The sequence below is a fragment of the Corvus brachyrhynchos genome, unplaced genomic scaffold, assembly GCF_000691975.1.
Source record: "Corvus brachyrhynchos isolate BGI_N302 unplaced genomic scaffold, ASM69197v1 scaffold26, whole genome shotgun sequence".
Taxonomy (NCBI): domain Eukaryota; kingdom Metazoa; phylum Chordata; class Aves; order Passeriformes; family Corvidae; genus Corvus; species Corvus brachyrhynchos.
In genome coordinates this window covers 916746-939699 of record NW_008239324.1, presented here as the reverse complement: position 1 = coordinate 939699, position 22954 = coordinate 916746, and the positions used below count along the sequence as shown (strand labels likewise).

The 22954-nt window shown below is 45.4% G+C and overlaps 1 protein-coding gene across 2 annotated transcripts in view; it reads left to right on the top strand.

Annotated features, from left to right (window-relative positions):
* The window catches only part of CRISPLD2 (cysteine rich secretory protein LCCL domain containing 2), a 28723-nt gene extending 12430 nt beyond the window's left edge, over window positions 1–16293 (top strand). For both annotated transcript variants that reach the window (XM_008638684.2, XM_017741059.1), the window contains exons 5-15: window positions 29–144; window positions 1457–1557; window positions 2736–2894; window positions 4204–4264; window positions 4888–4954; window positions 5913–6043; window positions 6190–6233; window positions 7155–7227; window positions 7906–7981; window positions 12198–12331; window positions 14289–16293. In XM_008638684.2, the coding sequence (XP_008636906.1) occupies window positions 29–144; window positions 1457–1557; window positions 2736–2894; window positions 4204–4264; window positions 4888–4954; window positions 5913–6043; window positions 6190–6233; window positions 7155–7227; window positions 7906–7981; window positions 12198–12331; window positions 14289–14343 (1017 nt within the window). In that variant the 3' untranslated portion in view covers window positions 14344–16293. The remainder of the gene's footprint in view (window positions 1–28; window positions 145–1456; window positions 1558–2735; window positions 2895–4203; window positions 4265–4887; window positions 4955–5912; window positions 6044–6189; window positions 6234–7154; window positions 7228–7905; window positions 7982–12197; window positions 12332–14288) is intronic.
* Window positions 16294–22954: the final 6661 nt, after the last annotated feature.

Here is a 22954-nt window from a genome sequence, read left to right as displayed (position 1 = left end):
ATTTTCAATATCTGCATTTCCCTTACAGATAGTCTGGGCCACGACCAACAAGATTGGCTGTGCTGTGAACGTCTGCAAGCAGATGAATGTGTGGGGAGAGATCTGGGAGAATGCTGTCTACCTGGTCTGCAACTACTCCCCCAAGTAAGGCAGAGCAGCTGGGCTCTCTCCAGCTCTCCCAAAACTGGCAGCTTGCTTAACTAGCTCAGGATCTGGGGAAGAGATTTCAGGCAGTCTAGACTGGTGGTTGTGGCTTTAAATTTTTTCTTTAGACAGCAGCACAGGGCTGGTTCAAAGCTACTGAGCGTTGCCTGGAAAACTGAATGAGAGGCTGGGGCCAGACTGGAGCTTTGATGTTCCTGCCACAGGAAGGGAAAGGAGGAGCAGGAGATGGCCAGGATGGAGCTGGCATGTGCTGCTGAGCAAGGCTTGGTCTCTGCTGTCAGAGGGTGGGAAGGGATGGGGTGGTGGTGAATGCCAAAAAAACCCTGAAATAACTGCAGCAGTCAAGATTTCACTAGCTCCACGGTTTGATTAAATTTCAAAATGAAAATCATATTTCTTGCCTACTACATCCAGGAGAAGTTTACTACCTGGCAGTGGCAGTTAATATTTGCTGGTTTAATGGCTAATAGGAGAAACATTCTCACTCCGAGCTCTTGGCAATTTAAAACTTCAAAACAAAATGAAATAGGGAAATTGCTCTATGAAAAAGGAGTGGCTTGGGGAGCATCTGACTTCGGGGGATCACAGTGCAGAAAAATGCAAAGGAAAAGGAAGTGTGGGGCTGGAGCTGTCATGTCCCAGGCAGAGCTCCCTGGGTGGGTTCTCTAAGCCCCTCTCCCCACGTCAGATGAGCACACTTTGCTCATGGTTTGGTGGGATTTAACAACCAGCTCCTCATGAGGGATAACACCATCTCCCACAGAGCCCCCACAGCAGGCTGGGCGACTTGCACGTCATCCGTTCAGGGCTGCTGGATGGAAAAATACTCTATTTGTGCAGTTCCTGGTTAATCTTTTCTCTCTGGCATCGGTGCACATTGTCCTCATGTAGCCTTATAGGTGGAGGCAGCTGAAGGAGCATAACCCAGGAGTTTATATCCACGGCTTAACTCTGGCTCCTTCAAACTCCTTATCCCCTAAAATTTGCAGGACAGAGTGCCAAAACGGGCTTTTGTTCTGGGGACTTCCTTCAGCAAAATGCAGTAATCCATTGATTTATTTCTGTTCACATAAGATCCCGGTGTTTATATTGGAACTTAATATAAAAGTGACACGGCACGCAATTTCTTTAAATGTCATTTTAGAGGTGAAACAAGGAGGAACATCTTTCCTGCAAGGCTGGTGGCTTAGTATTTATTTAGTTGCTCTGAGCCAGGATGATATTTCTGGTTTTGGGGGCTTGGTTGGGTATTTGGGTGTCTGATGGGTGCTTGTTTCTCCTGTGCTCCCAGGGGCAACTGGATCGGAGAAGCTCCGTACAAGACTGGCCGTCCCTGCTCCGAGTGCCCGCCGAGCTATGGGGGGAGCTGCCAGAACAACCTCTGCTACAAAGGTATCTGGTGGGGGCTTGGGACACCTCTGGGGTGGGGGACAAGGCTGGAGAAAACTTGTGGAAGCTTCTAATTAGAACCAGCCACAGCTTTCTGCCCCTTTTAATTACCCATCCTCAATATTCCGACATGGGGACACGTGGGAGATCGTCAGTCAGTGAAAGCAAGAACCTCTGAGCTGCAGCAAATCTGGAGCTCAGATTCAGCACGTTTTCCTGGTGCAAACAGAGGGCTTGGATGGGGAGAAGCAGCTCTGAGCTTCCATGGGTTTGGCACAGGAACTCCAGGGGGTTTTGAGCGCTGGCAGGCTGCGGGCAGGAGCGATCCTGTCCTCGAGGGGTTTGTTTGGGAAGGGAATGTTCTCCAGGGCTTACCAGAGACATCGTGGGTGGGCAGAGCTTGGCTGCCTGCCCTGCTCCTTCAGGGGCTGGGAATGGAGCCTTTGCCTCCCTTCCCACATTGGTTTGCATGGCTGCAAAATGAATGTAGTGATCCATGTCCCTTGGAGGAGAGGAGGGGGATCCTGAAGGGTTTTTCCTGACCTGTGAAGTTTTTTTGGAAGAGAGGTCGATACAGTAAAATGTATTATTAAGGTGAGCCCTCCAGTGCAGCAATGCTACCCCCAGCATCTGGGATCTCCTGGGGTCATTTCTCTCCTCCCAAGTGTTTTGCTCCCCGGAGAACTGGGCTCTTTGAAAACAGGGAGATTCCCTGGACACTTGCCCAAAGCAGAGGCTTATTTTGCTGCAACGCTGCATTTCTCATTTTTTATCTTGTGGGGTTTGAGGGAGGACCCCAGGGTGCAGGAGGGCTGCAGCAGGGAGAAGGAAGGGGATGATGCCCTGATGGAATAGGAGCCCTTCAGAAAATTCGTGTTTTCTTCCAAAGGGAAGAGCTCAGTGGGAAACAGAGGAAGGAATATCAGCACTTTTTTTCACTAATTAGTGGGGATCCCTGCAAATCTTTATTGTAAGATCCTGTAAAAGCTGCTTCATGTACAGAGGAGCAGGAGAGGAGTGTCCTGGCAATAGCCCTGTGCTGCATCCAGTGGGTATTTTTAAACTTCCAGCTGTTGAAAAGCAGATCCTTGTCCAACTAAATCATTCCCACAAAACATGAACCTAACTTCCCCATCAATGTGAGCATGCTGTAATTATTTTTAATCCCCTCTTTTACCAAGATCACCGTTATGAAGATCCCATCGTTGCTGAGACAGATGAGACCAACGAGGTGGAGATTTCGCAGGTGGCAGAGCAGAAGCCGGTGCGGTTCCGCCCTCCGGAAAACAAGCTCAGCAAATCCACCAAGCCCAAGAAAATCATCCCAGAATCCTACATGAGTAAGACACAGCCTTTCTCTTTTTCAGCTCCTGTGAGTTTTGAAGCACCTTTCTGGGCAAAGGTGTGGAAAACAATGAGGAGGCTCTGGGGAAATATAACTGAGTAGAGGGGGAGGTGATCTGCGTGAAAATTCACTGCTAATTGTGCAGAAAGCTGCCAGAAGTGGTGAGCAAAGCTCTCAAAAGCTGCTTGTGCCTTCTGCACAGCAATCTGCAACAGTTACTTGTTTGTTAAAGTAATGTCACAGAATACCAGAATGGTTTGGTTTGGAAGGGACATTAAAGATCATCCCATCCCACCCCTGCCTTGGGCAGGAACAACTTCCACTGTCCCAGGTTGCTCCAAGCCCTGTCCAGCCTGGCCTTGGACACTTCCAGGGATCCAGGGGCACCACAGCTTCTCTGGGCACCCTGTGCCGGGGCCTGCCCACCCTCACAGGGAAGAATGTACTCCCAATATCCCATCCATCCCTGCCCTCTGGCACTGGGAAGCCATTCCCTGTGTCCTGGCCCTCCATGCCTTGTCCCCAGTCCCTCTCCAGCTCTCCTGGGGCCCCTTTAGGCCCTGGAAGGGGCTCTGAGCTCTCCCTGGAGCCTTCTCCTCTCCAGGTGAGCACCCCCAGCTCTCCCAGCCTGGCTCCAGGGCAGAGGGGCTCCAGCTCTCAGAGCATCTCTGTATCACCCTCTGACTGACTCCAGCAGTCCACGTCCTCCTTATCTCAATAAAATATCAATGTACCAAAGGTCCCCTCGATCAGCAGCAAAATTAGGAAATAATGCTTTCATTTCCCATTTAAAACACTCTACACTCAGCACTTTACCCCCTTCACAACTTTTCTGGGGTTTATAGTTTCTTTCCTCTTTATTTCTTGCTTGGGAATATTTCTGGAGTTATTTATGGAGCTGCTGGTACTTCCTTCGTTGTTTTCCAACTGCTGTTAATTAAAAGACATTTTTTGAGAAAACAAGGTGGGGCAAGCCAGCGGGTCCTTTTCAAGTTTATCTGCCAGCATCTGGAGAGTCTGTAATTAAAAGGAGAATGAGAGTTCTGACTGCAGACCTCAGGCTATAAATCAAAGCCTTCAGCTGTCAGCTGCATCTCCCTTGCTAATATTCCAAAGACACCTGTCTCAGGTGAAGGGCTAAAGAGGCACCAACTGCTCCAGGCTGGATAAAATCAGATTTTATCGTGCTGCACCAAAGACCTCCAGGAAAGATGTGTGGAGGTTGCTCATCTCTGCAGCTCGGAAGAAGGCTGAGCAATTTCCTTTTTAGAAAATGTATATATTTGATTTTTTTTTCTCTCCAGCACAAGTCATTACCTGTGAAACCAAGATGAGAGACAAGTGCAGAGGCTCAACATGCAACAGGTAGGGTTTTGTTGATGTTTTCTGGAGTGCTGAGGGAAAAAGTAATCTAAATATTACTCAGTTCTTGCAAACTCAGAACAGGCTGTACTGTGTATTTTTTGAGACTGTCTAGGTAGATCTCTTTAAGAAAACCCCCAAAACCTAACCAAAAAATCCCCCAAAATTCTCTTAATGCAAGCCTTCAGCCAAGCCTGGCAATAAGGTGGTTTGGTTGATTTTATTCAGCCACGATGACCCACAGTTTCAGGTGTCCAAAATAATTTAATAAATTTTGGCAGAGTCATTTTTTGAGCTTTTTTTAATGCATTTCACTGCTGTCCAAGCCAGACCAATAATTCAGGGCTTCCCCCCCCCCAGCCAGTCAAGAACTTCTGGTTAAGGTTTCTGCAAAGGACAGGACAGTTTATCACTTGGAGAAAAACCAAATCCACGGAATCTAAATATTGGTCGGGCTCTTAAGGAGGGTGGAGCAACTGTTTTAAAAAGTAGCTATTTTGCAATCTTGTTTTTAAAATGGGAGAGTTACATGAAATGAATGGAATGACTATTACATGAAATAGAGTCAAAGTTCTGTTTTTCTTGAATTGTTTTTCGCCACCCTCAAAGATACATATCTTTACCAGGTATTTGTGCCCAGCTGGCTGCTTGTACAGTAAGGGAAAGATCTTTGGAACATTTTATTACGAGAGTGTAAGTACCTTTTAATAGCTCGTGGATGTAATTTGTGGGAGTCAGTGGTAATGACAGAAATGGGAAATGCCAGCCATTCTGGTGTAATTTGGCTTTTCATATTCTCTGGTTGTGGTGCTGTAAAACACTGCTAATAAAGATTATCTGTATTTTCCTCATCTTGGTGTTGAAAAAAGGGAAGGACTCTGGGAAGGCAAAGTGCTTCCAGACGTGATTTTATCAGGAATTGTCCTTAATGTGGACACCCATGGAAAGTGAGGGATGGCAGCTCCTACAAAGATCTCTTTGTTCATGTGGGCAGCTGTTGTCTGAACAGAAACTTTATATAAAAAAACACTGTTAAATGTTGTAATGAAATAACATTTTGGGCTGATTTGCTTGATATTAAATTAGTAAGATAATTGAGAAATAAAGCACGGCACCATTTTCCCATCAACACTACTTTTGGGGTGAAGGAAGTTTGAGGATAAAAGGGTTTCTTTGGGTAAAATCAGGTTTTGTTTCCCTATTCCAACTGTTGGTGCGTGACTGCATCACCCATGATGTGTCTTTGCCCTGCAACTTCTGTGATTGCAGACACCATTCCCCTCCAAGTGGCGTCAGCAGAAATATTTTGGGTTTGAATATTTTGTCGAGAACTGGAAATATTTCAGACTGGTCTCTCACTTCCAATGCTGCTTTTCCTCTAAATTGTGTTTAAATGTATGGTTTTGTTATTTAAAAAAAAGCTTGCCATTCAACCAGGCAGAGCTTAAAATAATAGTAATAAAAGAATCAGGCCGTGTTGGGAGAGGAAGATTTAACAACCAGATTCCAAAGGAGTGTACTCAGCTTATTTTCCACATGGTGCTTTGGTGGTGGTTTCATTTCTTCTCCATTTTTCACGTAGCAGCTGGGCAGCTCCATGAACGAGATTTGTTTGATTTATTTCACACGCCATTAATTTATCTCTTGTCAGTCTTCCAGCATATGTCGTGCTGCAATCCATTATGGAATCCTGGACAATAAAGGAGGGCTGGTGGATATCACGAGGAAAGGAAGGACACCCGCTTTTGTGAAGTCCACCAGGAACGGTGTGGAGTCGTTCAGGTACTGCCTTCACCAAAAACTGTTGGTATTTGCTTTAAATACAAGCAGATGTTCAGTCATCTTTGTTGCTCTTCTGTAGATACAGTGATCCAAGTAATTCTACTCTGCTTGTTTTTTTAATAATTTTTTTTTGGCTTGTTTTACAGGAAAAGCAAACCTTCAAATGCATTCATGGTTTCCAAAGTCACAAGTAAGTTTTAAACGTTGAGGGGAGAAAATATTGTTGCTGGAGTTTTATGGGGTACTTGCAAACCTCATTCCTTTCAGGGCTCTTTTTCATTTTAAGAGGTTGTGTCCAATGGTTCTGTACCACAACCAAACCCTGGCTTGGTGGTGTAGGGTGATCTAGAACCTTAGAGTGACTGTCCACCCACCACGGGCAATTCCACCACCACCCACCTCATTTTCCTGTGGGAATCTGAGAGGAAAATAGAGAAATAGGTGATAATGGGCCAATTCCAGAAGCATCTCCTGCTGATGGATCATGGTGGGGTCCAGAATTCAGCTGCTCATAGTGAGGGGATGGAATTTGAGCCATCCATGTGTGAAAGCCTCAGTCAAGTGTCAGCACTTAGAAAAACTGGAAAAAAAATAGTGGCTAATATCCTAGTGCAGTAATGTAATGAAAACCACAATACACGTGAAATTAGTTTTTAACAGTGAGTCACACACTTCTGATGAGGGTATAAATAAACACTGTTCTACTTTTTAAACAATTCCCACTTTCTCAATATCTATGAAAAATTCCTCCCACGCAGAGTCATCCCTTTGATTGGATCTACTTGAGCCCCTTTCAGGGGGAGCTGTAGGCATCAGGATAATCAGGCTCCACATCTGGAGCTGTAACAAAACCACGTGTTGTGGATCAGCTGCTTATCTCTTTTGAAAGCTGTGACCTTTTTTAAGGCCAGGTTGTAGTGTGGTTGTAGGGTTGCTGCTGGAGAGCTGGCCAACCCTGTCCTGGGATCCTGCTGCTGGAGCAGCTTTGCTCTTGGTGCTCTCAGCTGGACATGGGTCTCACCAAATGCATTGTGTGGCTCTGACTTGTGTTTTCTGCAGCAGCCTGAGCTTTTGGGTCTAATAATTTGCCTTCCCACTTTTATCTTGGCAGCACAGACTCTGGATTGTTACACCACAGTAGCTGAGCTGTGCCACTTCAAAAAGCCAGCGAGCCACTGCCCAAGGTAACGCAAACCTGCTTGGTTTAAGCCCTCTGTCCTAAGGAGGGGCAGCTTAACAGAGGGGCTGAGAGCCCTGAATTTAAGGGCTGGTGGGAGAAGAGCTGATCTTACTGGTTGAACTGGAGGAGGGGGTTGGGGATGGTGTCTTTCCTCCTGCCGTCATGTTTTTCTTGGCATCACAGTAGAAAGTGCACATTATGTTTTTGGATGGCTTCAGTAATGTATCAGCCAGGCTACACAATCCTGTCCCAGCACACCCTCACGTGTGAGCATGCAACTGCACATTCTTTGTCTTTTTGCTTCTGGATTTAGTGGGGTTTGGATGTGGTTTTCCTTTCCACCTTAAAACATGGAAGAAGTTTGCTCTGGAAACTGTGCAGGAGTAAGTGACAGGGCACGGGGGCACAAACACATGCAGAGATCTATGTGCACAGAATTGAGCAAAAATACAGATACTCCACCTTGAAAGAGCCATAAAGACCAATCCCTCTTCTACTGGTCCAAATCCCTCTTTTTGCAGTTCTGCAGCAACCACCAAATGTCATCTGAGGGGAGCGAATAATCAAATTCACTGTTGCCACCTGCAGACCAGATGCAGGCACTTGAAATCTCCCAGGAATGCAGCTCGCCTTCCTGTCCAGCCCTGATCTGGGGAATAAATCTGAATACATTGTTTTCTAGGATTTATTGCCCGGCCCACTGTAAGGACGAGCCGTCGTACTGGGCACCGGTGTTTGGCACCAACGTTTACGCGGATGTGAGTACCGACGTTTCCCTGCATATCGTGACAGTCCTGCCCCAGAGCTGGGGTCACACTGGGGTTTAGGGGAGAAATTCAAACCCTCTTGTGGTTATTCCATGTGGGGATGGGCATCTGGGGGTAAGAGGTGGGGTCAACTGGCTTGGGGAGTTGCTCTCCATCTCCGATTTGTTCTGAAGGACTTGGACATGTAACGTCACAACTCCTTGACTTATGGTCAGTATTTGTTTGGGGAGCCCTTCTACTCTCCAGCACTGACTCGTTCCTAGAGATTTGGGCATGTCCCTTAACCTCCCCAAGCCTTGTGAGCTCTGGCTGTGAAATCATGGTTGCACTTGTTTACCTTTGTAAAGCGTTTTAGGATTTACAGGTGAGCACCAAAGGGCTTTTATTCCATACCATCACACTATAGAGTTGGCAAAAAAAGGCCTCCCTCCACTCTCTGGTTTCTGGGAGATTAACAGAATTTCTCAGCAGTCAGGACAGAGCTCAGAGAAGTGGAAAGAAAGTGTGTGAGCTGGTTTTATGGGTTTGTTTTTCTGAGCTCTGCTCATGGGGATGAGCAGAGGCTTGATGCTAAAACTGGGCAGAGTCATTTTCTTGAAATCTCTTAATATTAGGCCTCTAAAAACTGGGTCTCAATGTTTTTCCATTTGCGGGTGCCTGGTTATTTTGGGTTTTTTCCCTCATTTTCTTTTTTCCATTGGGAACTGTGTTCAGAAATGCCAGCTCTCTGGCTGCCCTGGAGCCTGTAGGATCATGGCTTTTGAAAGCCTAGGGGAAGCAGTCAGCAGATTGTGGACCCCCAGCTTTGGGTCACCCTGGAGCTTTGCAGATTGCTGAGAAAACCCATCCTGCAGGAATCATACAGTAATTTGGGGAAGCAATTTTGAAAGCAATTTTGAAAAGAAACCCACTATTTTTTATTTTGCTCAGGACCAATTTTTTTGAAGGTAGAGCTGCACAAACAGGTTATCCTGGACTAGCTCACAGGCAAATCCATGGAGCAGCTGCCTCCCCGCAGTCCCTGCCTCCTGCATGCTCCCACCTGCAGGAAATGGGAAATAGTTTTCTCTTTCCTACAGAGGACAAACCTCCCTCAGATCACCCCCGAACAGGGCCTGTGATTACAAGGGTATTAGGTGAGGAGCAGCACCCCAGGCTGGCATTGCACTGACGCAAAAGGATTAGTGTCCTTTAATGAACACATTTCCTACTGACCCTCCTGGGTATTGTTTCATAAACGGGGCCATGGATGGTGGCTTGGGAAAAAAGCAAAAAGTAATAATGATAAAAAAGTATTTGGCCACTTCCTAGGGGGTTTGGTTAACCTTTTTTTGGACTGTTGTGCTAACAGGGTGATGTGGAGGTGCTAGGAAAGTGTTGAGGTTGGTGGCAAAGCGGGTGAAACCAGCTGGGAGAAAGAGTTTGAGGTGACTCTGAATGGTGCTGCAAAGGGAGAGGTGGTGATGCTGGGAATGCTCAGAATGGGAAGTCAAGAAGAGAAACAGCCACACCACACAGGGAGAATTTGGGGAAAGGCTTTTCCCAGGGAGCAAGGGCTGTGCTGGGAATTAACCCAAGGCCACTGCTGAGGAATGATTAAAGCAGGCAATGAGCTGCGTGTGACAAGTGCTGGTCTTGTGAGAGGGATTTGAGAAGCCAACTTCCTGTCTGGTGTGGCACCTTCATGGCCCTTGGGAGGACTTCTGCTCCAACTGTGAAGTTATCTGAAAGAAAATGAAGCATTTAACCCCATTTCCAGTCTGCACTGTGCTGTAAAAAGCAGTTCAGGGAATTGTTCATGAGGAAGTTAGTAAGACTGTGGAACAGGGGCATAGAGGAGACTTGAATTTTGGGGTAAATGAATAAAATGCAAGAAATATGCAATGGTAAAAGTGGACAGGCCTGGTTCTGGGGTGGTCATAGAACCATGGAATTGTTTGGGTTGGAAGGGACTTCAAAGCTCATCCAGTTCCACCCCCTGCCACGGGCAGGGACACCTCCCACAGACCAGGTTGCTCCAAACCCTGTCCAACCTGGCCTTGATGCTGGAGCTGCGGAAACACCCGAGGACCTTTATGAAGGTTGTGAAAGAGCTTTTATGTTTCATGAGACTCTGTCATTTGTCACTCTGCCTGGCTCCTGGTGTGACATAATCCTGCAAGGGAAACCCATCCCCATCCCTGCTCAGGAGCCCTGTGGAGCCAGGAAAGAGAACAACTTCCCCACTTTTGAGATAAGGTTTTTATCCTCAGTTGTGCAGTGATTGCTTGGAGGAGGATGGATGGATGACCTGTATGGAGGCAGGAGTTTGTCACCAGAGCAAACCAAACTGGGAGTCAGCTCTCAGGAAATATGAATTTAATGATTAAACCAGTCACACTAATGAGGAAATTCTGGGTGGTCAGAGAATATTGTTAATGACCTATTCTCAAGTGTATTGTCATTTTATGGTGTGTTCCCTGGAGCTCTTTTAATCAGGAATTGGTCTCAGAGCATCCCCAGGGGCTTCACCATGGAGAGCTCTTGTATTGTCCATAGTGCTGTACCCCTGAACTTGAAAGGGAAGGCCTTATTCTTGTAATACCTCACCTTCTAAAAGCTCTGCAATCAATTCATCAAAGCACAGCCCGGCCTGGGACATGAGAGGGCTGTAATCCAACAGAGTGATAAGAGGAGGTTTGGGTAAGGCAATAAAAAGTCTGTTGGTCAAAGCTTTGAATAAGCGGCGGAACAGCAAGTCCTGGAAAAAAACATAACAGGAATGCTTTGAAAAGAACATTGTTTAGGATGTCTCCCAGTGGAGAGTGTTGCAAATTGATCCAGGACAGTTTAATTTTATGAGGCAGTTTTAGATTTACAGATTTCCCACCGCATATTTGGGCGAATTCACTGCATATCTTCCAAACACAGCATTCCCTTGCTCCCTTGACCATATATAGAAGCAAAACACCAAACTGGCACTCAAAACTCAGAGAGCTGCCAAGAGATAGGCCATCCAAAGTGATAAATATATAGGGTGCAAGGCAAAGCTGCCATATATGGTTGTGAGAAGGCAGCAGCATGGGCCATGCTGTACATATGCAATGGGAACAGTTGCACTTGGAACTGGTTACTTGGATTTTTAGCAGTCAGAAGTCAGGGCATTTCTGGGGTTGGGATTTTCACCTGCAACAGTTCCTTCTGCAAAGCTGGTTTTTCCTTTCTGTTCTTCCAGCTTGCTGTATGTAAACCCTGCAGAGAACTGATGGCCAAGTTTATTCTATCCCTCAGCCTTCTCTGCTTTTGCTTCCTTTTCCTGGATGCTTTGGGGGCTTAGTCATCAGTTGCTACTGTTTTGTGTTCCTCCAGCTCTACTAGAGCTCTTCTGGTACGTGCAAGAGAGAAACCTTAGTCTTTCCAGAAGCATTAATCTCCCTCCACACTTGGTGCTGTCTTAGGGGGTAATGCACGTCCAAAAACTACAACGGTGCAAACTCAGTGGGTGCAGCCCTTCTGTCCTTCCTAGAAAGAGGGATGTGAACTCTCTCACATAATTGTGGTCATTTACCTTAATTCAGGAGAAGCATTTCCTTTCCAAGCAGTGGTGTGAATAACATTTGCTGAGGTCACTAGCACAGAGTTTCACCTTAGAGGTTTCTCTGGTGCAGTCCCAAGAGGCACTGGCTGGGAAGTTGTCCTTAATTCAGTCTTGGCCCTGGATAAGATGAAGAAGTGTGGGTTTAGACTGGATATTGGGAAGAAATCCTTCCCTGTGAGGGTCTGGAGGCCCTGGCACAGGTTACTCAGAGAAGCTGTGGCTGCCCCTGGATCTCTGGAAGTGTCCAAGGCCAGGTTGAATGGGGCTAGGAGCAACCTGGGGTAGTGGAAGTTGTCCCTGCTCAGGGTGGGGGTGGAAGTGGATGAGCTTTAAGGTCCTTTCTGACCCAAACCATTCCATGATTCTATGATGATCTCACAGGTGCAGCTCCACCTCAGAATGATGGAAACACTGTTTGCTTGTCCTCTGTGGTGGTTGTGGATTTTCTTTCACCCAGGCATTATGACACACCTGCAAGATCTCGTCCCTTGTATGTCCAAAAGAGGGATAAATTTGTTTCATAACCATTTCTTTTTCTGTTCCCTGCTTCTCTTGGTGTTTATGGAATTGACAAATCTTCGTATATAAAATACAGACAGTGTGTAAATCAAAATACTGAATATTTTTCAGAGCTCCAGTATCTGCAAAACTGCAGTGCACGCAGGGGTCATTTCGGATGAAAGAGGCGGCTTTGTGGACGTGATGCCTGTAGAAAAGAAGAAAGCTTACATTGGCTCCCTAAAGAACGGCGTCCAGTCAGAGAGGTGGGAATTTTTTGCTTTGTGCTTTCCTCTTCTTTTCCACGGCGGGTTCAGCTGCCTGTGAAAGTCGGCACATATCAGCTCGACAGGCTGGTGGCTTGGACAGACGTGGCTCCCCAGTGTCACTGTGAATTGTGACACCCCAACAAATAGAGCGTGTTGTCCTGCTCTTACCTCCCCCCAGGCAGGAGCTGCGTTCAGGTTCCTGTGGAAGGTGGGAGATGTTGTTAAGCCTTGCTTGGTTTTGTTACAGCACAAGGCCATATTAATACGTTTTGCTGTGTGTTTGACACATCAGGAGATGAGCACAGGTATTTTCAGTTTTCAGCCTGGGTCATGATTTGGGGTTTCTGATTTGGATTTCCATTCAATCCTGGGGTGTGGGATTAAGTTGTATTGGGGGATTCATGTCCCCTATTCTCTTTGAAAGAAGTATGAGAAAATTAACCTCTTGAGACATGATCAAACACTTTTTGAAGATGAATTTGCCGCCCTTGTAGTTTTTTTGTAGTCTCACTTGGGCAAAATTTGCACATTTCAGTGACCAGTTGCACATCTGTGCTTCCGAAATCCTGTACCTCCTCATGGTCAAAACAGTCCAGTCACAGCTCATCCAATCCTTTCTAATTTGAAACTTCACTTTCAATCTGTTACGTATTTTTTTCAGATATTGGTGTGACGGCACTGATTTCTCAGAGCTATCCTTTCAAATATAGAATTTCCCACAGTTAGGGGGGGTTTGGTCACTACTAACTCTGTCTGCTCTGTGTAGTTCTTCTTTTATGAAGATCGTAAGAAGTTCTATCAAGTTTGCTGGTTTTATTCTAGTAATGGAAATTCCAGAATGCTTTAGAGTATCTCAGGAAATAAAAACAGGGTAACACAGGAAAGCTATAGGTGTTAAATATGGCAGGTTTGGAATAGATTATCATGGTCAGCATTTTCCAACTTGAGAAATTGGATTTAGGTGAAAAACCTCCTGTTCCTTTGAATTTTTTTTCTCTCTCAGTCTTGCTTTCACTTATCTTTTATACTCAAAGGCGACTTTTTACTGGGATGGCAAACTGTGCCCTAGCTAAGAATAAATCCCACCACTCTCAGGGACGTGCAATATGAGCAGCCAGTGCTGATCTGGGAGGTGAGGGAAACCAGAGACATTCTCACAGCAGGGATGAAGATTTGGAAAGTGTTATTTACACTTGGCAATAAGGAACAACTTCATGCTGTGAGATCCACCAGACAGTGAAATAGCTTTTCCAAGATTAAGGTGAACACTTACCCTTTAGGACACTGGAAATAGCCCTGGGTAAAGACACACACCCAGACAGGGATGGGAAAGGATTCCCTTTAGGATTTACTGAGTCCTTACCCTTGTTGCAATGTTTATTTTGTGGGAATATGAAATTTTGTATTTTTCCTGGGTTTTTTCAGCGCAGTAGGACCTGGGAATAGAAATACCCCCTCTCCCCATGCACAGAGCCATCCCCAGCAGCTTGGAGTCTCAGCATCTGGGGACACCTCTGGAAACTGAAGATGAATATCCATATTTATTGTCATTTAATGTGAGCTGATCTGGCTATTCCTACTGCCAGCACTAGCAGCCAAGCCAGGACCTGCCTGCCTATTTGACAACTGTTTTTTAAGGAAAACATGTTCCTCTTTATGCCTGAATCTTCGCACAAGGAAGCACAGTGTTCCCTGGATAAAAGCTAGGGCTGTAAGAGAGTCTGTTGTCTTCCAGCTCCTTTTGTTGGCATTAGCACTACAGACTTGGATTGAAAACATAAAAAAAAAAAGAGGTGAAACCATGGATTCGTGCCACTTCTATTTCATCCGCTATCTTTCTCCTGCTCCTGGTAGGAAAGAGATAAGAGAAATTCAGAGTTGCCTGTTTGGGTCCTGTGGTGTCTTCATTTGGTTCATTCCATGTTTGTTTTCTTTTCCTTTTCTTTGTCTCCAGCTTGAAGAATCCTTCAGATGGGAATGCCTTCCGAATCTTTGCTGTGAAGCAGTAAACCCCCAGGGAAGGTGCAGGTTTCTTTGGGAGAGCACTCTGTTGATCTCCGGAGACGCCAAAGCTCCTCTGAACAGCATCAGCTCTGCCCATACCCTCCTTGCCAATCTCCTTCAGGGAACTCCAAAAGAAAAGGGAAAAAAGAACCCCAAAAAAGACCCCAGGTTCTGACTCAGCTGTTGGCATCTCATCGCACCTGTGCAGCGTTGTATCTTTTCGTCTCGTGTTTTTGTTTCTCTAGGGGCATTCAGCGACCATAAACTGTTCTAAGTTTCATTTTACCAGAGGTGTTGCTACACAGAACAGCGGTGGCTCCGTGTGCAGCAGATGCAGGGATCTCAGCCTGGCCCTGGATGGTGTTTTTAGGGTGTGAAGCTTCTCCTGGGATGGGTGTGAGGATGAGCGTGGCCAAGCGGACTTGGGAGTGAGTGGTTGTCCAGGCGCTGGACACTTTGAAATGAGAAACTCATTGAGAAGTTGCATCGTTTGGGGAGAGGATGGGCTTGGATATAGTGGTTTTGTGTATGTTGGATGGTTTCTGTGCAAAAGAGGATAAAATGTGGTGTTTTCCCACCGAGGTGGCGTGCAGCAGCACCGCTGTGTGAGGCTGCTGTGGCACCATGGCAGGGTACCTCGAATGAGGGTGGTTGGGGTTGTTCTTGGCAGCCAAAATCGAGGTTTTATGGGCCTGGAGCAGGGTGTAAAATGGTGGCAGAGATCCTCACTGCAGAAAATGAGGCCACCAGATAATCCAAAGAGCAGGTTTAGTGTTTGCTGGTCAAACACTCCCAGGTATTTTGCAAGTCTGGCAACCTCTGAGAAGTCAGAGAATTTGGGCTCCTGTGCTGGCACATCTCATCCTATACTCCACACCATAACTTCAGTTAAATGCAGTGTATTGGTTTATACAGCAGTGCTGGTTGTTTTATAGTAGTTAAGTAGTGATAAAATTAATCTTATTTCTGCTAGGAATGGTTGCATCTGTAGGAAGCAGGGTCACTTTTCCTTTGTGAAGCTCCTTGTGGTGTGTGCAGTTTTGAGACTTTAAAGATATGACATAAATTGGGGTAGATTAATTTTTCCTGTCCAGTTTGTGAAGCCAACAGATGCCCACTTTCAGTGTAAATGCTGTACCCGTGAGCATTTGCTATCCAGGATGGTGGGTTTTGCAAAACTCATAGGTGTTGTAATGATGATATTCCATATTTTGATATTTCTGTCATGACGTGCACCCAAATGCATTTCAAAGTGAAGAGAAGGGCCTAGCATGGCCTGCTTTCTTAAGGCAGAAGAATGTTCTCTGCTTCACATTGGAAATTAATTTTTAGGATTGGTCTAAACACAAATCTGGTGAGTTTTTTTACACAAACGTCCAGTAACTTCATCAGTCATGAGAAGACAAGGTCAAGAGTAGTTCTTCAGTTCTTGTAAATGCACAGTTCTTCTGCTCAATAACTGAATTGTAATATTGGATAACAAGTTGGGGGAGTATTTCCCTCTATCTGGCAGATGTCTCACAGCTGCTCTTACACCCAGAACATATTTGGTTTAATCTAGGCAGATACAAGAGCCATCTCATCAAGCTCTTTCAAAACAGAGACCAAAAGCATTTATATGATTACACACTTCTTTAATTCTGTAAACACCATGAAATCAGCAAGGAAATGACATTTAAATGGCATTTGTCACTCAGTTTGTCTCACCACTGGGGATTATTTCTCCGTAAAATCTGAATTTGAAAAGAGACCTTTCGTAAAATCTGAAATTGGAGCTGTTTTGCATTGTCTCAAAAAATACTGCACAGAAAACCTACTTTTGGGTTGGATAGAGAGAAGTGACTCTTTGTGTCGTCTTTGTTTATGTAGTATCGTCTTCCAAGGTGTACAGTATTGACTTTAGATAGGAAAGCCGACCTATTTCTTTTTCTTACTAAGTAAATCGATGTTAAAAACAGCTGGAACATATCCTAGAAAAGCTGCTGGTTGGGAGTGTTCGAGATGTTGGCAGTGAGGAAAAGCTTCCCTGTTTCTGCCCACTGTGAAACATGTGCATGGTCTGGTTCAAGCCCATCCAACACTGCAGCAAGGATCTGGGACATCCTGGGCCAAATGGGCTATGAATTGAATTGGAGAGAGTGAGAGATGCAGTCAGGTTCATGGGGACTGCAAAAGCACATAAAACACCTCGATGTTAATGTAGAATCCATGAAAATTACGGATGGAAGGTGATGGAAAGAAATGTGAGGGCTCTTGGAGTAAAACCCAGGGGATTACTGTGAGCACATAAAAATCCAAACAGCTGGGGATGTACCTAGGTGACGAAGAGGGGACAAGGGAAGGGTTATTATTCCAACAGAAATATCCTAAAATCCTTAATTCAAGTTACAATTGCGTATTTTTGTCTTCAGCCAACTGGTTTGGATTTCTAGAAACCGATGTTAATTTAAGTCTGTATCTGTTTATTTTTATACTTGTTGTACAAAAGAGAAATTGTGACTTTACTACACAAATATTATTCAAGGTCCTGGGTGCTATTAATTTAAACATACCTCCACCAGAATTAGGGGCGATCAGGTCCTCCAAGGCAGTCATGACCTATCAATGACTTGCAATCACGTGTGCTAGCTATTCATAAATAGGTGGGACAGTACCAGTTTTTAGCCAAATATTCACAGATTTTATTTCTGATACCAAAACACTTCTCATCCTGCTATATTTCAGTGCAGCTTCATGATGCATCACGTCCGTGTCTCACCAGGCCCGTTCCTCCTCAGCCCCAGCTCAGCAGATTTGTAGGCACCTGAAGCATCCAGGTGTAGCCTGCTTAAACCCTCGGCAAAGCTGATGCTGCCTGGTTGTTCTTTTCCAATCATTTGGGATTTGGAAGCAATGACATTGTCATTGCAGAACGTCTGGCTCAGCCAAATCTCCAGGAAACACAACCAGGCTGAAATCTTTCCTTGTTTCAAAGACCTTCAGCCAACATCTGGTTGAGGAGACTCCAGCTGGTCACTTGTGCAGTCTAAATATTTAGGGCCAGTTCATAGAATTGCTTTTTTTTTTCTATGAAAAATGATGTATTTTACTTCCTATGTATAAAAGTTACATGTAAATTTTTGTGTGCCTTTGCATGTTTATCAAGGGGCCGTGGTTGTTTATAAACTAGATTTTTTTTTTTTTTCTAAATACCGAATTGTAAAATATCTTTCCTCCCTACCCCTCCATTTTCTTTTGATTTATGAATTATTTGTGAAATAAAACCTTCCCAAAATGAATGCCTCCCTTGTCCTTAATGCTCAGCCAGAGTTGGGTTTCTGTTTAGAAAAGATATATGGGATTACTTCTGGGAACTAGACCATCCCCTGGAGACCCCAAATGAGATTGGGATGTGCAAAGCCTGCTCCACAAATAAATAAACTGCCCAGTACTCAGGCATTAAAAGTTAATCTTTACCCCATCGAAATAAGATGAAGCCTTAGTGAAACATACTGAGAGTAAGGGAAAATCACTGGCTGTCTTTAAATCCCTGCAACATAAGGGATGGAGTAGATTAATGGATTGGAAACAGTGTTTAATGAATTAGTGCTGCAAAATACAAGTGAGATGATCTCCTCCCCACCTGAACAGGCTGGTGTGAATTGTGCCCTTATTTTTTGAAAGGAAAAGTATTCAGATTTTGTAATTCCCCTTGAAATTTTCTCCAGGCTCATCCTTGCTGACAGCACCACAAATCAAACCAAGTTGTTTCCTGGTAATCCAACCCCATTTTGGTTATAGGAGCAACACAGGGAGGTCCCTAACTCAGCCTCCAGGCAATGAGCACCAGATGGGTTTTGACCAAAAATGTGGGCTGGGCCATGGGATGGGGTCCTGATTGACAAGGCCATGAAATTTTGTGTTTTCCATTACCTATGCAACAAGATAAACATTAAATCCAGAGAGGTTTGCATTACTCCGAGGTTGGGCTGATGCAGTTATGGTGAAACAATATTTCCCTGTAAATCCCAGCCTAGGAGTGATGAATTAACACCATCATTGCACTGTCAGTGGTTTCTCAAGAAGGGAAGTTCCATGGCTCCTGCATGCTCTGCAATTCAAAACTGCCCCTTTGAATTTACTTTGTGCTTTCATTCCCCCATTCCTACTGCTGCAGAAATATCTCCTTCGCTGAAAGTATTCGGGAAGATTTTCATAAGCAGAGCTTAAAGGTAAGCAGAGAGGGGAATTCAGGCTAATGGTTAGTGTGAGGCTGATTAGAGCATCCTGTTAATGACAACAGTTGTTTGATATCCTATTTGGTGGTGCTACAGAATGTCCCGCTCTGTGATTTGGAGCAGGGTGATCTTTAAGGTCCCTTCCAACCAAATCCACTCTGTGATTCCTTGAATTCTGTGCTAAAATTCAGGTCCTGGTTGGCCTAGAGAGCAAAATAGCGTAACACTCAAGATTTAGGGCTGAAACCAACCCATCCTTTGGGTCAGCCTCCCCTCCTTTGACACTGTCTCTGGTTTTGTCTCCTCCTGCTCGAGCCATGTGCTTTGTCCTCTTCTCATCCACCAGAAACTGGTGTTATCACCAGTGCTTCGTCAGAGCACCATGGCAAACAAAGCTGTGCCTTCTTCCTGTACAACAGGTGTGAAAAGCAGGTAAGTGAAGGCTTGGGGCGAAACACAGAGGCAGGAGAAAGATTTATTCTTTTTTTCCCACATGGGGTGGGATTCAGATTCTGCTTTAGCTGAGAAGGCATAAAAACTGGAAGGTTGAAGGAAAGTAGAGGGGAAGGTAAAGAGAAACCCAAAGAGAAAGAGAAAGTGGAACTGAGTGAGGGTGGCTGATCTGATAGCCCTGAATTCCCGCATTGCTGGGAACCCTTGGGGATCAACAAGGAGCCGGGCTCTCCCTGCTTGCCGCCTCAGGGAGAAATAGCTTGTTGCTGGTTGTTTTGCCTTCTGCTGGCTGCTCCTCAGCCCGTGCTGAGCTCATCAGAGCCTATGTATAGCACGGGCATACCTTGGGGTGGGTGTCCTTCCAAAAACCCACAGTCATTTATAGGATGCGCCCCCGGCGATGTTTTCAAAGCCATTTTGCAAACGATGGGGTTGGCTCTCATTTATACTAAGGACCTACTTTAAGGCACTTAGGAGGCATTTATGCCACTTTAGGGTGTGGAGAGAGCAGTGTAAAGAAGCCTCAGTGTAAACAGAAGCCACCCTTCTATCTTGTTGACAGTGGTTAAAATTGGGTTACAGAGTTAAGTCAACAGACAAGGTCTGCCTTATGCAGCTCCCTCTGCTCCTCACCCTCTGTGCCACGGCAGCAGGGAGGGCTGTCCACACTGTCCCTCAGCCACTGCACAACCCAGCACATGGCAGGGAGATTAAGTGTCGAAAGGAATACAAGGATATTTATAGCGGTGGAAAAGTCAGGAGGCTCAGGTGGAACATGAGAGCTGAAAGCAGAAGGGAGCAAAATAAATTCAGAGCTTTGGGATGTCTTACAAGGGCTGCTTCTGTCAGGTTTGGGCTCCTGTGGTTTAGGGAATGTGGGTGACCATGACCCCAGGGGGGGACCTGCCAACACATACAACTGTCCTCAGAAGTTCTTGACTGATATCCTGAAGTTTTCATTTCAGTAGCTGCCTCGAGGCTTATTTCTGCACGTCTCTCTTTTGCACAAGTGGAAGCTGAGAAAACACCACCTCTGAACTAAATCCAGAGGAGAAGTTTGTCAGAAACAAATCTCAAAAGCAGCCTAATTTCCCTGTTCATCGGCTGAGCAGGCTTTGTAAGTTTGAAAAAAGAGAGTAAAATCCAGTACAGATGGACTGTAGGAGGGGTATTCACACCATCTTATTTGATGTGCTTGTAATGAAAATATGGTTTATATCAATGCAGGGAGCTCTAAAACTGCATCAGTACCTGTGCTGGAAGAAACAGTCTGGAAAAATCATAAGACACTTGGAAGAGTACAAGGAATAATAAAAGATGGAGACCAACTGGTAGGGAATAGCTCAACCCAACCAAGATAAATTAGAATCGAAAGCATCACATTACCAAGGAGATAAAAGTCATATCAAGTGTGAAAGGAGGGGCACGATCAGCAAGGCAGGTGAGAAAACTTTCAGCTTTGCTTGGTCTGTTCAGGTCTCTGGTGCAAAATGACAATGTCTGGGTTTGTACTGTTACTGCCTGGAAAATACTCAACTGGCTGTGGGAAGTCCAGGAGGAAGCAAAGAGAGACCTGAGAGCTAAAACAATTCCTGAGAAAGCAGGAGAGATCTCTGAGGATGAAAAAGGTGAGGAAGAGGATGCCTGAAGTGTGTAAAGGTACAGTAAAGGGAGAGAGGGCATTTGTTCTTCATGCCCCAAGGGGCCCCACTGGGAAGGGATGGTCTTAAATGTAGTAGGAAACACTGAGACCATTGATAAAGACTCTGACTGGAGAAGATTATCTGTGTGGTCTTTTCAAGCCATATGGGTTTTAAGAATATTCTGGATGGCAGCTCCTAAAATGAGATCCTGCTCTGAGTAGAGGATGGACTAAAAAATGTCTTGATGGTCTTCCCAGGTGGTTTTTTGCTATAATTTTCAAGGGTGAAGGAAACATTCCATCACTGTTGGGCCAGGATGGTGCACAAGCAGGGACTGTCATTTTTCCATGGGCGACACAGACAGAGATGACCTGGTGGAAGTGGCCTAAGTAAAGGTGTGCAGTGTCATGGCATCATGGACTGAGATGATAAAAAATAGTCAATTTTCTCTTAATTCTTTGTTGCTCAGGTTTTTCAGTTGGGTTTTTGGGTTTTTTAGGTCTTTTGGCAGTGAAATTATTTTTGAGGTGTGTTTGACCAGTGGCCATCATGTCTGAGGTAAAATACTGGGGACAACCCTCCAAAAATGCTGCTCTGAGATGCTGGCAAGGGGTGATTTAGGGCATCCCCTGGAGGTCACTGTGCAGAGTAACCCAGACTGAGTGCTGGCTGCTGCAGAGCAGCACAGACAGAGAAGGCTTCTCCTCCCAGTGCCAGGCGTGCAGCCACCATCTGAGGACAGGCTTCGGGTGGGGAGAAGGGAGACCATGGAAATTTTCTCATCTGCAGAGTCAAGAAACCATCTCAGGCGTCTGAGGGCAGCTGGCCAGCTCAGCAGGCTGTGTGTGCCTTTCCAAAGACACGAGGGAAGTCAAGCTGTCCCAAACCCTTACAGCAAAACAGATGCAGGGATCTGAGTAGCCCAGTGCTGGACAATGCTTTCCTTGGGAACAGCTTCATTATCAGCAAACAATGATCTCTGCAAATCCAAAGCATTAAATGGGGATTTGTTTGGATACCGACCACTTTAACGAGGGCAATAAAATTAAGAAAACACCCAAGTTTTCATGAGCTCCAAAGTTTCGAGTCTAGACCAAGAAAAGGACTTTAGGAGCCAACTCTAGTTGATGTTGTGGACAGCTCTGGATGCAGTTCCAGAAAATGCTTGTGATCCACTTTTAAGGAGAGTTACTGGAAAAGAGGTCAAGCCCTGTCCCCTTGGCCATGGGCACGGTGTGGCACAACGGGGGGGCTTGGAGTGGAGGGTCCCTCCTGCCCCGGGTGTCCTGCACTGACGCAGGAGAAAGTTGTGTGAGGTCTCTGCTCTTCTCTTATATAATCCATGACTTCAGATAAAGTTAATGCCAAGTACCCAAAAAAGGGATTGTGTGTGTGCTCTCTCGCAGCCTCTTCCCGTAATCTGAACACAACGTTCGACTGTGACAGTTTTGCCAGTAAAATCGAGGTTTTTCCTTTGCCATGAGATCCAGATTTAAAATTAGCTGTGTCCCAGCAGGGCCATCCCTGCCAGCCTCAGTGCTCAGCACTGGAGGGTCAGGGCCTCAAAAGAGCCCAGCAGCCCAGTTTAAACAGTGACCAGAAAAGTTTGTTCAGGGAGGGCTCCCTGGCTGTTAACAACAGGAGCCTCCGTTAGCTCCTACTTCGAGAAAACAGTCAAACTTTATAAAAATACCTCCTAAAGTAAATATTAGTGAGTCACAGATACTAATTACTAATAATTCATACATTGGGAACAGAAATATCGGCAGGACCTGTCAGGTAGGCCTTTTTAATGAGCAATAGCACAAAATTAGGTAAGTGTTCCTCTGGTTTTTTTCTTTTTCTTTGTGTGTGCCAACCTTTCCCATTTGAGACCCAGGCTTGGAGCTGCTCCGAGGCCTTGGGTCAGTGAAACCAGCTGGAGTCTCAGTCCCACGAGGGGAGCAACTTCCCTGGAAGGGACCCAAGCTGGGAGGGCGTTGAGCAGCGCTCCTCATCTGAGGGTCAGTAGTGGGGCACTCCTGGGGAATTGGAGGGTCTGACTCTGTAATTGCAAATTACAGATAAATTGAGGTTTTTTTTCATTGACTGACCTTTAGAAAGAAAAAAAAAAATCAACCCCAAACCAACCACATTATTTAAATTTCATGCAACTACCCAAACCCCCAAAGCACTTTTGTTTCATTAAGGATCAAAATGGAGTGAAAGCCAATCCTCATTTTTGTTGTGAGGCAGTTTAAACTGAAAAGTGGTTTTGGTCAAAATATATTAAAAAAAAAATTTGAAAATATGCAGAGTTTTAA